General features: G+C 38.4%; 1 protein-coding gene across 1 annotated transcript in view; it reads left to right on the plus strand.

Moving 5' to 3' along the window:
• Positions 1-18,171, plus strand: part of Sf3b1 (splicing factor 3b subunit 1) — a 36,822-nt gene that overhangs the window by 16,906 nt on the left and 1,745 nt on the right. The window contains exons 7-23 of the mRNA XM_034499117.1: positions 326-563; positions 1,532-1,744; positions 1,975-2,096; positions 4,121-4,318; positions 4,402-4,503; positions 5,847-6,026; positions 6,330-6,416; positions 6,514-6,784; positions 7,050-7,195; positions 7,300-7,446; positions 7,707-7,832; positions 9,174-9,395; positions 9,835-10,017; positions 10,106-10,217; positions 11,559-11,679; positions 12,414-12,545; positions 16,710-16,982. Of these exons, the coding sequence (XP_034355008.1) occupies positions 326-563; positions 1,532-1,744; positions 1,975-2,096; positions 4,121-4,318; positions 4,402-4,503; positions 5,847-6,026; positions 6,330-6,416; positions 6,514-6,784; positions 7,050-7,195; positions 7,300-7,446; positions 7,707-7,832; positions 9,174-9,395; positions 9,835-10,017; positions 10,106-10,217; positions 11,559-11,679; positions 12,414-12,545; positions 16,710-16,982 (2,873 nt within the window). The remainder of the gene's footprint in view (positions 1-325; positions 564-1,531; positions 1,745-1,974; positions 2,097-4,120; positions 4,319-4,401; positions 4,504-5,846; positions 6,027-6,329; positions 6,417-6,513; positions 6,785-7,049; positions 7,196-7,299; positions 7,447-7,706; positions 7,833-9,173; positions 9,396-9,834; positions 10,018-10,105; positions 10,218-11,558; positions 11,680-12,413; positions 12,546-16,709; positions 16,983-18,171) is intronic.

An 18,171-nucleotide genomic window follows, 5' to 3' on the forward strand; every position in this document is an offset into this window, starting at 1 on the left:
TTCCCTGGAACTGCAGTTACTGACAGTTGTGAGCTACCATGTAGGTGCTAGGAATCAAACTGGGTCCTTTGGAAGAACAGCCAGTGCTCTTAACTGTTGAGCTATCTCTAGCCTTGTGTTTTAAACTAGTGCTTTTTACATTGTTCAGTTTCAAATGAAAGCTGTAACTTGGTTGTGATCATAAGCATTTGCAAGTCAGCAAAATAAAAGATTGTCTAACTTTCCACTGAAAGATAATTTTATTGGGTTTTGTGCAACAGAAAATTTGTAGTTATATATCTAAGGTGGATAGGTATGTGAAATAAAATTTCTTTGCTTTGTTTAGACCCCTGGGCATACCCCTTCTTTAAGATGGGATGAGACACCGGGTCGTGCAAAAGGAAGTGAAACACCTGGAGCAACCCCAGGCTCAAAAATATGGGATCCTACACCTAGTCACACACCAGCGGGAGCCGCCACTCCTGGACGAGGGGATACGCCAGGCCATGCAACCCCAGGCCATGGTGGTGCAACTTCCAGTGCTCGCAAAAACAGATGGGATGAGACCCCCAAAACAGAAAGAGGTGGGTACTTTAGTGGAATGTAGATGTGTGTTTAGGTGAAGTGTAAAGAAACGCAATACACTTCAACTTTGTTTAAATTAAAATTAAAAAAAAATTTTTTTTCCCTCTTTGAAGAGGCTTAAGATTTTAGGAAGAACCGTAAGAGAAGATAAATTTTATGTGGTTTTTTTTTTGTTTGTTTGTTTGTTTGTTTGTTTGTTTTTCGAGACAGGGTTTCTCTGTGTAGTCCTGGCTGCTCTGGAACTCACTCTGTAGACCAGGCTGGCCTCGAACTCAGAAATCTGCCTGCCTCTGCCTCCCAAGTGCTGGGATTAAAGGTGTGCACCACCATTGCCCAGCAAATTTTATGTTTTTAAGATATTAAAAATAAGATAATTTTGTGGCCCTCTTTTTTTTTAAACTTTTAAACTTAAAAATAAAAAAGGTTGTGGATACCATTTCACTAGCCTTTAACTTTCCTCAGCCTCCTGTGTGTATGTGTGTGTGTTTAAATACGCTAGTTTTAACCATTTTTAAAGTGCACAATTTAGTGATCTTAAGCATATTTCCAGTGTTGCACAACTATGACTTTGACTGCTATTGACTTTTTTTTCTTTCAGTGATTCAAAAAGAAACTGCATTCTCTAGATAAAGTTTTTCCTTTCTTCCATTACTTTCTGGCTTCTGCTAGGCTATATTTTATGTTGTCTCAGAAATTTGCCTAAATCTAGTGTTTCCTATATAGTGAGAATAGCTGGAACATGGCTCAAGATAAAAAACAGTGAGGTGTGGATAAAAAGTTTTGTTTTTCTGTTAGTTGATGTATGTGACTTTGTAGTCAGTGGAAACGAAACAAATAGTGGGCAAAAGATTAACTGGATCTTGTTTTAGAAATATCTTCTTTTTGAACTTAATCAAATTGCATGTCGGGGAATTAGCGTTTTAAAAGTGGTTAATAGTGTGATTTTACTGACCCTTTGCCTTTGAAGATACTCCTGGGCATGGAAGTGGATGGGCTGAGACTCCTCGGACAGATCGAGGTGGAGACTCTATTGGTGAAACACCAACTCCTGGAGCAAGTAAAAGAAAGTCTCGTTGGGATGAAACGCCAGCTAGTCAAATGGGTGGAAGCACTCCTGTTCTGACTCCAGGAAAAACACCAATTGGCACACCGGCCATGAACATGGCTACACCCACTCCAGGTACAAATTTTTTCATTATTCTTTCTCTTACAGTTATATGAATTTTTTTTTAACTGCTGTTTTTTCTGGGTTTTATTAATGCTGACTTTTCTATTAAGAATGTAAATATACATACATAACTCTTGATTTGCATTTGCAGTGTAAAACACTCTGATACTAGGGCTGATCTTAGTTGTTTTGTATCTGAAGGGCTCACACCATGATCATTAACAATTTTGGTTTTATGGTAGGTCACATAATGAGCATGACTCCTGAGCAGCTTCAAGCTTGGCGGTGGGAGAGAGAAATTGATGAGCGAAACCGCCCACTTTCTGATGAAGAATTAGATGCTATGTTCCCAGAAGGATATAAGGTACTAGCAGCGAATATATGATAAATGTGTTGTGTTGAAGATATGAGTTTTAAGTATTTAGTTAAAAAGGTTGCCTGGTAAATTTGCATTGGCCTTTCCAAAATTTACTAATGTCATATTTTTAGTTATTACTAAGTGCATTTCAGTTTGAAAAAGTCATAGAGATGAAATAAATAGCACGAAGCTTTATTATTTTGGCAGCTTTTAGTCCTAATGATTGGTGGGAGTCAGAAGTGGGCGGATCTCTTGAGTTTGAGGTCATTTTCGTCCAGATAACAAGTTTTAGACCACCCAGGGCTACATAGAGATACTCTGCCTCAAACCCCTCCCAGCAGAAACTTTTATTTGGGGCTGGAGAAATGGCTCAGTGGTTAAGAACATGTATTGCCTTTAAAGAACACTGGGGTTCCCAGCACTCACTCACATCAAGGAGCTCACAATTACCTGTAATGATCTCTTAGGAACCCGAGAGGTCTTGTGCTGGCCTTCCAGGCTCCGTATTCAAGTGTACAAACTTACATCCAGGCACACATATATACACAATTAAAACACTATCTTACATACTATTTTATTTTTAATTATTTGTGTGAGTATATGCAGGTTTCTGCAGAAGCCAGTGTAATCCCTCCAATAGAATCACAGGCAATTGTGAGCGGCCCAACTTGGGTTCTGGGTTCTGATTTTGAGGTGCAAGTGCTTTAAATCACTTTCCTAGTTTCTGCTTTGAAAAAAAAAAAATTATTACTTTTTGAGTTAGTCTCTCACTTTGTGATCATGTCTGGCCTGGAACTCAAGATACAGATCAGGTGACTTTAAAGGCACAGAGATCTGTCTAAAGGGTATGTTACCGCTGCTGGCACTTATTACTTTCTGTGAGGCATCTTAAGGGCTTCTGGAGGTCCACAGACAGTGCTTAGAGAACCTCTAAATTAGTTTTGTGGGACTGAGCTCATAACATGCTGGTTTTGATAGTTCAATAAAACTTTCTCTCTAAATGACATAGATTGCTGGTGACACAAAGAATGTTTCCTTACCAGTAATAACTTGAAATTTATTCATGTTTTTAATTTTACAACAGGATCTCACTCTGTAGCTCAGGTTTATTGAAGTTTATTTTGAACTATGAAGTTTTCTAAGTAACCATCATTATGAAAATACTTGTTGGCAGAGTGTTTGTGGTGACAGCTAGAGTCTACATCAACACTGTAGCTCAGTCTTAGGATGCATGACCTTTAGACAGCCTTTCTGCTGTTGACCATTGTCAGAACAGCGAGCTGATGTGTGTGCTACCCCCATTTCACTTGAGTATTAGATCATTTGCTTTAGATGAACATGTCATATTGCTTAGTGCTAGAGTATTTGCCCAGGAAGGTAAGGGTCTTATAACCACTATCAATCAGTAAAACTTTAAAAATAAAAAGCAAACCACCTATAGCCTCCTTGTAATGTTTTGCATGTGGACAGTCTAATATTAATTGCATAAATATCTTTCTCAATTATAGTTCTTAGCTTCCTTAATACCAGTAGAAGGGACACTTGCTCTTTTGTTTGTTTGTTTGTTTTTTGAGACAGGGTTTCTCTGTAGACCAGGCTGGCCTGGAACTCAGAAATCTGCCTGCCTCTGCCTCTGCCTCCCAAGTGCTGGGATCAAAGGTGTGTGCCACCACTGCCCAGATGATCAGACTTTTTTATAGAGTGCTTCATATATTTCTTTCTTTTCCACTTAAATTTTAATTAGCAAATAATATTTTCTGTAAATATCTTAACTGTTGCTAGCCTGGTCTACAGAGTGAGTTCCAGGACAGCCAGGACTACACAGAAAAACCCTGTCTCGAAAAACAAACAAACAAACAAAAATAATCTTAACTTTTAGTTAACATTACATAGTGAGATATATTTTCTTCAGGTATACGTGCTAGCTAATACATTATGAAATGTCTATAAGTAGAAATGCTGCTCAGTTTGTCTTTGAGTATCCAAAGCCAAGGCAGTTAGTTGTACTAACATGTTTTTAACTCTCTTAGGTGCTCCCGCCTCCAGCCGGTTATGTTCCTATTCGAACTCCAGCTCGAAAGTTGACGGCAACTCCCACACCTTTGGGCGGGATGACTGGTTTCCACATGCAAACTGAAGACAGAACTATGAAAAGTGTCAATGACCAGCCATCTGGGAATCTTCCATTTTTAAAACCTGATGACATTCAGTACTTTGATAAACTATTGGTAAGTGTTGATAGCAAAACTGAAGTATTGCTCTTTGGGAGTTACAAATCATGAATTTGATCTACTTTTAAATTTTATTGTAGGTTGATGTAGATGAATCAACACTTAGTCCAGAAGAGCAAAAAGAAAGAAAAATAATGAAGTTGCTTTTAAAAATTAAGAATGGTACACCTCCAATGAGAAAGGTAAGGTCATTCATTCATTCAATTTTTTAAAGACAGGATCTCTACATAGTCCTGGTAGTTTTGTAATTTACTAGGTAGACCAGGTTGGCCTAGAACCTACAGAGATCTACCTGCCTCTAGTTCCTAAGTGCTCAGATTACAGATAATGTATCATCTTTAATAAACATTGAAGGTGTGTATCACATCTGATTCCTAGTTCTAGTTTTTTGATTTGTTATGTTCATTATTTTTGTTTATGAGATAGGTTCTTAAACTATCCCAGGCTGGCTTGAAACTCTTAGCCCAGGCTGGATTTAGACTGATAACAAGTCTTTGTCTAGTTACCTGAGTGATGGAATTAGCAGAATAAGACATGGCGCTCTGCCCCGGTTCCTTTTTTGACTTTATATGGTCTCTGATAGCTTGGTCTTAAGCTTGTTGAGTCAGGGCTTGAGCTGTGGATCGTCTTCCTCTGGAGCAGCTGCTTGGGGTTACAGACTTATGCTCCAGGCTCAATGCATTTCACTCTTCTAATCAAAGGATTTTTGTTCTAAGAAGGATATGAGAAGGCTAAATACTTTTTGTCTTCATAGAACATAGTAATTAGTGGAAATTATGACTTACTTATTAACACCAAATGTGGCTTGCATATAGAAGAAGGTTGTTCAGGCAGAACTAAGGCATATGTTTAAGCTTGCATGGCTCCATAGCTCTACTAAGTTATCCTTTTTTTTTTTTTTTTTTAAACATCTATTTATGGCCATGTGCACATGGAGCACAGGTGGAAGGTCAGGATAACTTTCAGGAGTCAGTTTTTTCCTTCTACTGTAAGGGTTCTGAGGATTGAACTCAGATGAACATCAGGCTTGGTGACCTGCCAGTACCCTGTACCCACTGAGGAAAGAATCTTGCTAACCCTCTAAATTACCCTTTTTTTTCTTTTATGCTCATCTATTCATTTGTTATACACACTTGTGTGCATGCATGGTGCATGGATGTGTGTGCAAGTGGGCAGGTAGGTCATTCTCCATAAACATGAAGTTCCCAGAACAGCTTTTGGAAGTTGGTTTCCCCCTTTTATTGTCTGGATCTCAGGTTTGAAATAGAGTCATTAGGCTTGGTGATAAGCACCTTTACCTCTCAGCCCTCACCTACCACTAAATTAATTGCCCTTTTTAAATGATGCTAATGTTGAACTTAAGATTGTAAGAGTTTGAATGTTAAAACAATTTTGACAGGAATTCAGACTACTGTATATAAATTGCCTGCAAAAGTATACATTGTAATATTCCTGGTGAAATTTGCGACTTTGGAATGTTTTCTCGTAATAAAGTAACTTTTCTTTTTCCTCTGATTTTCCTCAGGCTGCCTTACGTCAGATCACTGATAAAGCTCGAGAATTTGGAGCTGGACCACTGTTTAACCAGATTCTTCCTCTGTTGATGTCCCCTACACTTGAGGATCAAGAGCGACACTTACTTGTGAAAGTTATTGATAGAATATTGTATAAACTTGATGACTTGGTGCGGCCCTATGTGCACAAGGTTGGTTTGTTCTTGAAGTAGTGTTTAGTGGTTTAACTTTTATTTTTCTGGTTCTATTTCCCACTGTGTGGAATCTGGAAGTTATTCTCCTTTGTGTGTATGTGTGGCCCTGGCTGTCCTTGAACTTGTTCTGTAGTCCAGGCTGCCCTTGAACTCAGATCCACCTGCCTCTGCCTCCTGAGTGCAGATTAAAGGAATGTGTAACTACTGCCAGGGAATTAAAATTCTTTCATCTATCCCTCGATTAACAAATGTCTTTGATAAATTGATGTGGAAATGTAATTCCTCTTTTTTCCCTTTCAGATTCTCGTGGTTATCGAGCCACTGTTGATTGATGAAGATTACTATGCTAGAGTGGAAGGCCGAGAGATTATTTCTAATTTGGCAAAGGTATTCCCATTAGATTCTTAGAAAAGAAACTTTGTCTTTTGATGGGTTGAGGATTAATGGTACTAACTGAAGCTGCTGTTGTAACTGTTCCCTTTAGGCTGCTGGTCTGGCTACTATGATTTCTACCATGAGACCGGATATAGATAACATGGATGAATATGTCCGAAACACAACAGCTAGAGCTTTTGCTGTCGTAGCCTCTGCCCTGGGCATTCCTTCTTTATTGCCTTTCTTAAAAGCTGTGTGCAAAAGCAAGAAATCTTGGCAAGCAAGGCACACTGGTATTAAGATTGTACAGCAGATAGCCATTCTCATGGGCTGTGCTATCTTGCCACATCTCAGAAGTTTAGTTGAAATCATTGAACATGGTAAGTGATGATATGTTTTTTATATATAGATCAACTGTCCTGATGGGGGAAGTGTATATGTAAATAAATAAATGAAAGGCTTTCCTCACACAAATATGATATATTTTGAAATGGAGTTTGCAATATTTTCTGTTAAATTGCCTTTGCCTGAATTTCATGTACTGTAAAAAAAGTTCTTGCAGTTTGGATACATGGTTAGATACACTCCTAAAATTTGGGTTGTACTGTGAAAATTACCTACTCATAACTCTGTCTGATTGTATAGGTCTCGTGGATGAGCAGCAGAAAGTGCGGACTATCAGTGCTCTGGCCATTGCTGCTTTGGCTGAGGCAGCAACTCCTTATGGTATTGAGTCTTTTGATTCTGTGCTCAAGCCCCTATGGAAGGGTATCCGCCAACATAGAGGAAAGGTGAGTCTGCTCGTTAGATCTGCTTATGTTGCTAGTAAGATAACACAAACTTAATTTACTGACATGTGTATATATATATATATATATATTTTATTTTTAAATAGGGTCTGGCTGCTTTCTTGAAGGCTATTGGGTATCTTATTCCTCTTATGGATGCAGAGTATGCCAACTACTATACTAGAGAAGTGATGTTAATCCTTATTCGAGAATTCCAGTCCCCTGATGAAGAAATGAAGAAAATTGTTTTGAAGGTAAGTAATTAGTTGTTCAATTTGTGGGTACGTGTTTGTTACCACACTGTGCATGTTTTAGGAAGTTCAAAGAGATCTTTATACCGTTAAAACAAAACAAACTTGTTTTGTACTGCAAAAGGTATTACAGCTTGGATACTTGGTTACATATATTGCTAAAATTTGGATTGTATTGTGAAAATTAGGTATTGGTATCTACTCATAACTGTGATTGTGTTTTGTCCATGCTGCATTTGATGACTTTTTTTTTAACCTTTTAGGTGGTGAAACAGTGTTGTGGAACTGATGGTGTAGAAGCGAACTACATCAAAACAGAGATTCTTCCACCTTTCTTTAAACACTTCTGGCAACACAGAATGGCTTTGGATAGAAGAAATTACCGACAGGTGACCTTTTATTAAAATTTGATTCTCGCCGGGCAGTGGTGGTGCACGCCTTTGGGAGGCAGAGGCAGGCGGATTTCTGAGTTTGAGGCCAGCCTGGTCTACAGAGTGAGTTCCAGGACAGCCAGGGCTACACAGAGAAACCCTGTCTCGAAAAACAAAATAAAAACAAACAAAAAATTGATTCTTACAAATCTTTTTGACTAATTCTTTACCTACTTAGAATGCATATTACATATTATGATTTGCTTTGACTGTCTTAAAATTTATACTTGTATGTATTTTACTGTGATCAGAGATGGAATTTTTAAGCTTATTCTTTCTGTTTGGTGTGTCTGACTGAGATAGGGTCTCACTAAATAGCCTAGATCACTCTGTAGACCTCAGACTGACAGCTCTACCTGCTGCCGCCTTCTACATCCTGGAATTAAAGGTGTGCTCAGCCACATCTGCCCTCTTTTTTTGTTGTCTTTTTTTTTAAAAGCATACATTTAATGTAAAATTTCTATTAACTAGTGCATTTAAAACTTAAAATTTTATCTTTTATGTGTATTGTTTTTTTGCTTGGATGTGTATTTGTGCATCATTTGGTGTGTGTCATGCCTGCAGAGGCCAGCTTATCAGATCTGGTATTTGGAGTTATGAGCCACCATGTGGGTGCTGGGAATTGAAGTTGGGTCCTCTGGAAGGAACCTTATCCCCACCCCCAGTGCTCTTAACTGCTGAGCCTTTTGTCTAGCCTGGCCTCTGTGTGTATGTATGTATGTGTATGTATTGTGTTTAATTTACACTTACTTACTTGGTCTGTATATGTGCCCCAGGGCATGTATATGTGACGGTTAGGTCAGAGAGCAGCAAGCAGAGGACTTACCTCTTCCAGATGGATCATGGGGATTAAGCTCAGGTTATCAGATTTGTTGGCAAGTGCCTTTTACCTTTTGAGCCTTCTCTACAGCCCTGTTTGTTTTTTGAAAAAAATTTTATTTTGTAGCCCAGGCTAGACTCAAAATCTTGGTCTTTCTGTCTCAGCTTCCCAGCTCAACAGTTGATGGATGTGTCTGGTAAATTGAGGCTTTAGCCAGCTGAAACCTAAGTATAGTTTTACTTAGAATTGTTATTGTTTTGGAGATAGATCTTACGTTTTGGGCTGGCCTGGACTTTGATATATATAATTTCCATCCAGACTCGCATTGAATTTCAAAGATGTTCTTCAGCCTTTTGAGAGCTGGGATCATAGGCATGGACCACCATATCTAGGTGCTCTCACATTGAAAGTTTAGGTAAGTTTTATTTCCTTGGAAAAGTAATAGATTTACAGGGTTTTGTTTTTGTTTTGTCTTTTAGTTAGTCGACACAACTGTGGAGTTGGCAAACAAAGTAGGTGCAGCAGAGATCATATCTAGGATTGTTGATGATCTGAAGGATGAAGCTGAGCAGTACAGGAAAATGGTGATGGAAACAATTGAGAAAATTATGGGCAATCTAGGTGCAGCAGATATTGACCACAAACTCGAGGAACAGCTGATTGATGGTATTCTCTATGCTTTCCAAGAACAGACTACAGAGGTAAGGGCAGCCAGCCACTTTATTTCTGGCTTTTAAATTTTATTATTTTGTGTGCATATGTGTGGGTGAAAATTACCGGGAGATTTTGGGGATCGGTCATCTCCTGTCACCATGTGTTTCCTGGGGAATAGGCATCAGGCTTGGAAGCAGGTACTTACTGAGCCACCATCACCCTGGCCTGTCACAAACTTAAGTATCATGGCATGTTGTCATTGACTTAAAAGCAGATGTCCCTTAAAAGACATTTTAGTGACCAGTTTTCCTCAGTTTAACTTGCTCTTTTACCTCCGATTTTTTTGGTTCGATTTAAAAACAAATGGGATGTTTGGGTGGTTGGCAAAGATTGAATGTTACTGAACAATGAACTTTCAGTTGAAACTATATTCTATATTTTTAGTGATTTTGTTTTTCTAAATATAACTTAACTTTTCTCTTTCAGGATTCAGTAATGTTGAATGGTTTTGGCACAGTAGTTAATGCTCTTGGCAAACGAGTCAAACCATACTTGCCTCAGATCTGTGGTACAGTTTTGTGGCGTTTAAATAATAAATCAGCAAAAGTTAGGCAACAAGCAGCTGATTTGATTTCTCGAACTGCTGTTGTTATGAAGACTTGTCAAGAGGTAATCTATTCTACCTGATGTGTATATTTTTAAACAGGTAGCTTAATGGAAAATATAACATTTTAAACATTTTTTTTTTTTTTTTAAGGAAAAACTGATGGGGCACTTGGGTGTGGTGCTGTATGAATATTTGGGTGAAGAATACCCTGAAGTATTGGGCAGCATTCTCGGAGCACTGAAGGCTATTGTAAACGTAATAGGTATGGAATGTGCTGCTCACGTGAGAATTTGACCTTTTAATTTTCTTGGTATTTTGAAAGCAAAATATAAGGTTGTATTTAGGAGTTTGTTGATTTTTATCTTCTTTTCTTGACAACTTTAGGATTGTCAGATGTCACAAGTCTCTCTTACTATTACCTATCTATATTTTATGTAAAAATGTTAAAGGAGAAATTTAAAGTACAGAAATAGTTATAGCTCCAAATGTTTTGAGTTAATGGAAGAGGGGCCCTATTAGAACTAGTGTATCAGCTGAAAAATAACCTAGCATCTTCTGTAAAGGGAAGGAGCAGCCCTGAAGGTGTAATTTAGTTTTAGAATTTTTCTTTATCTACTCTTCTATGTTTAAATATTTTGACTGGTTGTTGAGGGTTTTTTGTTTTGTTTTTGTTGTTTTTTGTTTACTATGAGTTCAAAGAAGATGACTTGGTTAAAAAACGGCTATCTATAAGTAAAAACACAAATAAAGAACAATCTCTGGTATGGGCAGAAAACTTCTTTTCAAGGAATTATGAAGCAAACAAAAGGATTCCTGTGTTCAAAATGTCATTGTATTTAAGCAGTGTTGAAAGTAACTCCTTCAGGACTGAAAGGGTTGGAAAAGGCTAAGAGTTCATAATACCTGGCTGTTGATAATCACTGTTCTCCCCATTTTGGGGGAAGGGATAAGGAGTATTATGCAGTATAGAGCTTTGAAATGTTGCATTTACATAGAATCCCCAATTTAGCCCAGATTCTCACAGATAATGACTTGCCAAAAGTCTTTTAGCTACTTGTGGTTCTCTGGTTTGCCAGAATTGTAAACCATGTTGTTTATCTGGCAAACATGAGAAAAGCAGTGGAGAATCAGAGCACGTAATTCTAGTTAGATCAAGAGCCCCTGCTAGCTGCCCCTTTTTCTCTCTTCATAGGTTTAAATAACTTTGAGGTGTGCCCTGCATCTCAGGGAGACTGGAGGTCTGTTTTTCAGTTATGGGGTGTAGGGACCCTTGCTGATCTGATCTAGCTTTGGCTTATATTGTTGTATTTAGCCACAACACAGGCTGTCCCCATACTTAAATGTCAATGTACAAATAACATTTCAAAACCAAATACCTTTCTACTACTGAGTAACACTCATTTTTAAAATCATTTCACTGATATCTTTGATTTCTAAATGTAAGTAGAAACTCTTAATAGTTTAAAAAATTCTAAGTCTAATTAGAATCTGGGGCTTTTATCCACGGGTAGCGTATAAGTTCGTATTTTTACATTGTACTGTAAAAGGAGAAATGAAAGGTTGCAGTTCAGGTTTTAATAGTTCTTTGATTTCTGTCAAATAGGTATGCATAAGATGACACCACCGATTAAAGATCTCCTGCCTAGACTCACCCCCATCTTAAAGAACAGACATGAAAAAGTACAAGAGAATTGTATTGATCTTGTTGGACGCATTGCTGACAGGTAAGGAGATCACATAGCAACACTCTCCTGTTTAGTTCAAGTATAGGCAGTGTTTCATTTTAGATTTAGCAAGATTTCACTTTGAGTGGTAATAGGAAATAGCAGTATAGTGTTTTGTGTGGGTGTCTTTCTCTCCCCTACACCCCCTACAGGTTTTCTCTATGTATCTCTGGCTGTTTTGGAACTCACTCTGTAGACCAGGCTGTCTTCAGAGAGCCACTTCTCTGCCTCCCCCCCAAATGCTGGGAGTAGTAAAGTCGTGTGCCACCACTGCCCGGCTTAGCAGTATAGTTTTAAAACTAAGTCAGGCTTGCTTTCTTTTTGTTATTTTCTTTTCTTTTGAGACAAGGTCTGACCTTATCCTTGGCTGGCCTGGAACTCACTATACAGACCAGGTTGACTTTGAACTTAAATTAGATCTGCCTCCCAAGTACTGCTGGGATTAAAGCTGTATAGCACCACTTAACAAGTCAGGCTTTTTAAAAGGGTGATAATAGCTTTCATTTAATATATGAGATGAGTTAGTGATAATTTCAGAATTGAATATGCACATTTACTTTCTAAACTTTCATTAGAGTAAGAGGTATAGATCAGTAGTAGAACCCTTATCTGGCATTCATGGGCCCTGGGCTTCATCCCTAACACTACAGAAACAAAACAAATATCAAAATACATCGATAATACAACCATGCTAATTCATTTAATTGGCCCCCCCTTTTTTTTTTTAAATTTAGGGGAGCTGAATATGTATCTGCAAGAGAGTGGATGAGGATTTGCTTTGAGCTTTTAGAGCTCTTAAAAGCTCACAAAAAAGCTATTCGAAGAGCTACCGTCAATACATTTGGTTATATTGCAAAGGCTATTGGGTGAGTATTTTTGTAGGTTATAATAGACCCATTGTGTTGGAAAGTACTTTCATGTAGACATAGCTTTTGAGGCATAGTATAGTTAATTATTACTTTTTAAAATATTAATATTAATAAATAATAAAATATTTATTTAACCATTGACCTGCCTTTCCCTATTAAAATATTTTTTTTAAAGTTTTTACTTAATTCAGACAGTAGGCTTTAAAATTTCTCCTAGCAAAGTAGAGATATTTTCAGAGACACATTCGAGTGTTGGTCTTGGCTGTCCTGGAACTTGGTATCTAGACCAGGCTGGCCTCAGACTCATAGATCTGCCTGTTTCTGCCTCCCCAGTGCTGAGATCAAAAACATATTAAGAGCACTCACCATCAAGCCTGGCTGGAGTATTGCTTAAAATATTAAAGAATGAGTATTTTGCAGTTTCTTACTTTTTTTCAAATTTTCAGATTGTGGGCCTCAGTTTTAATTGCTCTTAACAAAATGATGCTTCTCTGGGGCTGGAAAGGTGGTAAAGTAAAGAGCCCTGGCCACTGTTTGCAGAGGAGCCAGGTTTGATTCAGCACCCACATGGCTCATACAACCCATGGCCATAACTCCAGTGCCAGGGGATCTGATCCCCTGTGCAGACAGTGAGTACATGCAGACAACACTCACAAGTATAAAAATGAGTGTATTTTAAAGAATTAAAATAAGGTTCTCGGGCTGGAGATAGGGCTCAGTGGTTAAGAGCACTGACTGCTCTGCCAGAGGTCCTGAGTTCAATTCCCAGCAACCACATGGTGGCTCACAAGCATCTGTAATAAGATCTAATGCCCTCTTCTGGTGTGTCTGAAGACAGTGACGGTGTACCCACATACATGAAATAAATAAATCTTTAAAATAAGGTTCTCAACCTCTAATAAAATTGAGAAGTGCACTGATTTATGGCTATAAAGATGAAAATTTTAGGGTACAGTTTATTATGCCCATTAAGCATAATAGTGGACAATTAGATCACATACCTCTTATCAAGGTTTGGTGATCATTTTGGAAGAATGGAGTATAAAGATGGTAAATGTCAGAGGTAGTGGACATCTGCAGCAGCAGAACACTGGTTGGATATGACATTGCAACTACACACATGAACTCACATCACTCATGACTGCAAGGACAAGCTCAAGTCAACCAAACTACCTACATAGATGGGAGAGGGAATCCTGAGGTCTTGCCCCTATCTGGGTAGCTACTGGCAATTGATGACTTCTTCAGAGACTCAGATTTAAGAGATGTGGTCCCTGGGAGTCTACACATACTTAAGTAGAATGTCTACACCCATGCACATATTAGTAGCACCATCTGGACTTAGTGGATGTAATTTCTTTTTAAAGATTTATTTATTTATTTATGTCTGTTGAATGTTTTGCATGCATGTAAATGCATGTATGTACATGTGCATACCTGCTGCTGCCAGTGGCGGTCAGAAGAAAGTGTTTGATTCCCTAGAACAGAAGGTATGGATGGTTGTGAGCCATCATGTGAATGCTGGAGTCAAACCTGGGTCCTCTGGAAAAGCAGCTAGCACTCTACCGCTGAGCAGACTATACAGCTCTAACTCAGTGGACTTAAAAAACAAAAAACAAAAAAACATTAAGTTGGAGAGGACTGATGGAAGAAGGGAGAGATAGGAGAGGCATTAGAAAGGAGAGGAAGAAGGATGGATTTGATCAAACCACATTTATGTGAATGTATGAAATTCTTAACATTAGGGTTTTTTTTTTTTGTATTAAACATACTTCAAATCTTTTTGTTATGTACTTGAGCGCTTTGACTGCACATATGTTTGCATGCCACTTGTGTGCCTGTACCCTTAAAGAACCAGAAGAAAGTATTAGATCTATTGGAATTTGGAACATGTGGGTACTGAAAATCATACCCAGGCCCTCTGGAAGATCAACCTTTTAACCCCTGATCCATGCATCCAGCTCTCCTTCCTTCTCTTTCCTCTTTCTTCTTCCTCCTCTTCCTCCTTTTTAAATGTTTTTTCTTCAATGGTTTTCTCTCCCTCCCTCTCCCTCTCCCTCTCCCTCTCCCTCTCCCTCTCCCTCTCCCTCTCCCTCTCCCTCTCCCTCTCCCTCTCCCTCTCCCTCTCCCTCTCCCTCTCCCTCTCCTTCTCTCTTTCTTTCTCTCCTCCTCTCCTCCCCCTTTCTTCTCTCTCTCTCTTTCCCCCTCCCCCTCCCCCTCCCTCTCTTTCTGTTTCTTTGTGTAGCCCTGGCTGTCCTGGAACTTACTCTGTAGACCAGGCTGGCGTCGAACTCAGAAATCTGCCTGCCTCTGCCTCCCAAGTGCTGGGATTAAAGGCCTGCGTGCACCACCGCTGTCCGGCTCTTCAATGTTTTTTATGTTCATTTGTGTATATGAGGGTGTCAGGAGCCCTGAAACAAATTATAACAGGTGCCATCTGCCATGTGGGTGCTGGGAATTGAACCCAGGTCAACATATAATATTTGTAGATAATTCATATCTTCACTTCCTGTGCTTTTAAAATTGCATTGTTCTAAGACTGATTCATCTGTGTTATGAATTCATCGATGGTTCTTTGCTTCTTCTTCAGAACTTACCCTAGAAAAACAGTTAATTGGAGAAAATGAGACTATCAATGTTTATTTTCAAGTGTTCTAATTAGATTCAGCCGGAAGCTGGACACAGCCGAGTCACCTTAGGGAGACAAGGAATTGCACAGACCAAATGGGCCTGTGACCATGTTTGTGAGAAGTTGTCTTGATTCCTGTGGGTAGTATATGGTCTTGGGATGTATAAGAAAGCAAGTTGAGCATGAGCCTGTAAGTGAGCCACTGATCACCATGCCTGGGTGATTTGTGCTTCCATGTCTGTTTGGCTTTCTGCCTTGACTTCCCTCAGTGATAGATTATGACATGGATATGGAAGCTGAAATAGGGGCTGGACGGATGGCTCAGTGGTTAAGAGCACTGTCTGCTCTTAACAGGTTCTGAGTTCAATTCCCAGCAACCACATGGTGGCTCACAACCATCTATAATGGGATCTAATGCCTCTTTTGGCACCCAGGTGTACATGCAGATAGAGCACTTATTTACTTAAACTAAAATAATGAACAAATCTTTAAAAAAGAAGCCAAAATAAACCTGTTCTTCCCCACATATCTTGTCAGAGTGTTTATCAGAAAAGAAACTAGAACAACTGGGAAGTAATTTCAAAAAACATACAAAAGTCTGATGAGTTAGGTAACATTCCTCCAGGAATAGAACTGTTTGTGTCAGTGTTGGTGTGACTTTAAAAAAAAAAAAAAAAGGCTGCAAATAGATACAGTGCAAAATTGCTTAGTCCCATTGTCTCTCACTGTTAGCAAAGGAGTATGTAAAAGCTGGGTGGGAGGCAGCCAGGACTAGGTAGGGTGACTCTTGTTTAGGAAAACCATGGGAGTGGGCTAATGGGGAAGATGAGGAACAGATTGTATGTGTTTGGGCTAGGAGTCCAGAGTTTGGGATGTTCTTATATCTATAAGGCTGCCTTCTTGAGGCCATTCGAATTTCTTTACATTTCAAAAAATATAAAGAATAAAAAGAGTCTACCTGAATTAACGTTAAGACGAATCTGACAATTTGTATGAAGCTTTTCCCTCTGTATTCCTGTTTTTTTCTTTATTTACATTCCAGTCATTGCCCCCAGCCCCTGTATGTAGTTCCTCATCCCATTTCTCCTCTCCTTTGCCTCCAAGATGGTGGAGCGCCCCCACCCCCACCCCCCAAATAGGCATCCTCCTTCCCTGGGGCTTCAAGGATTAGGTCCATCTTCTTCCACTGAGGCCAGACCAGGCAGACCTCTGCTATATATGTCAGGTGGGGTCTTGGACCAGCTCGTATATGCTGTCTGCATTGTGGCTCAGTCTCTTGGAGCTCCCAGGGTTCCAGGTTGGTTGAGACTGCTGGTGTTATGGGGTTGCCCTCCTCTGAAGATGTTTTTTAACCCTTTTCTCTCTAGCCTTTTTTTTTTTTGGAAGTTGTAATTAGATCATTTTAAAACTTCAGTCCTAGTGATGAGAAAGTTTTATCAGAAAGTTACTAATGTTTCTCATTCCCTTGTAGTTTTTGTGTTCTCTGAGAACAAATTTAATAAGTATGATATGTATTTCTTCTTTCTTTTTAGCCCTCATGATGTATTGGCTACACTTTTAAACAACCTCAAAGTTCAGGAAAGGCAGAACAGAGTTTGTACGACAGTAGCAATAGCCATTGTTGCTGAAACATGTTCACCCTTCACAGTACTGCCTGCCTTAATGAATGAATACAGAGTTCCTGAACTTAATGTTCAAAATGGAGTGTTAAAATCACTCTCCTTCTTGTTTGAGTATATTGGTGAAATGGGAAAAGACTACATCTATGCTGTAACGCCTTTACTTGAGGATGCATTAATGGATAGGTAAGTGACTAAAACTAAATGCAGAAAAATAATTAACAATTATGCTTCATTTTAGAGTATACTAAGATAACTTAAATGTATTGTTAAAGAAGAAATACTACTGTGGATTATTTCACATAAATGTAATTTCTTACCTTAATATTTGTATTAGTGGGGTACCCAGATTTTCTCTTCCAGTTCCCCTACCCTTGTTAATCTCTTTTCATACGTGTTAAGGTAAGTAAATTTTGAAATACAATAACTGATTTACTGTTTCTTAAAATAATTAGGGAAAAAAAGGTGAACATGAATTAGTGTATATCAGAGAAACCTATAATTTTGGTTTTGAGACAGGGTCTTAGGTCACCCAGGGTGGCTTTGAACTTACTATGTAGCTGAACATGCCCTTAAACTTCATTTCTCATCCCTCTACCTCCAGAGTGTTGGGTAACCTTCATAAAGGTCACTTTATAAACAGACTTAGGTACTAGAAAGAACAGATGTAAGTTACGGAATCAGATTAGTAATCACAGTCTGTGTAAGGCTATCTTTCTAGGACCAAACAAAATAGCAATAAATTGCCTTGCTTCATTACACTGCTTCTTAGTGAGGCATTCCTGAACATTACAACCACTGAGAGGTGTGGCTTGAGGTGAAAAGTTTTGTTCTGAATGGAAGGATTTTGTGAAAAGAAAACATGACTTGTCTCTTCATATACTGACTTCAAATAAAACTGATAGTAGGATTGAACATTTGGCAGAACTTTCTGTTTTAGGGCTGTTATTCATAAGAAAAAAAGGCTCTTGAATATTGCTGTAAAATATATTTGAATTTCATATACCCAGTTAATCAAATTTATTTTTGGAAAATTTAGACTCCTGTCAAATCTACTTTTTGTAATTTTCATGTAAGTTTAATCACCAGAATAGTTTTCTATGCTTTTTACATTCTTTTTTGTGATCTCAACTGTTTTAGAAAGGTTTTCAGGTTTTAATTTTGGAGTTTATAATATTTGTTGCTTCTGTATTTTAAAAATACTGTGCTTTGGAGATCGATTGTTTGCAATTTTCTTAAGAAATTAAAGAAACTGTTCTGTGCAAGTTGAGGTAGTAACTCACTTGAAAATTACTAAAAAGAATAGAATTTGTTAAATAAATTAGCAAATTATAGTGTTACAGTTCAGATTTTCTAATGCCTTTGAGAGGGTGTT

Source organism: Arvicanthis niloticus, chromosome 3 (assembly GCF_011762505.2).
Source record: "Arvicanthis niloticus isolate mArvNil1 chromosome 3, mArvNil1.pat.X, whole genome shotgun sequence".
NCBI lineage: Eukaryota > Metazoa > Chordata > Mammalia > Rodentia > Muridae > Arvicanthis > Arvicanthis niloticus.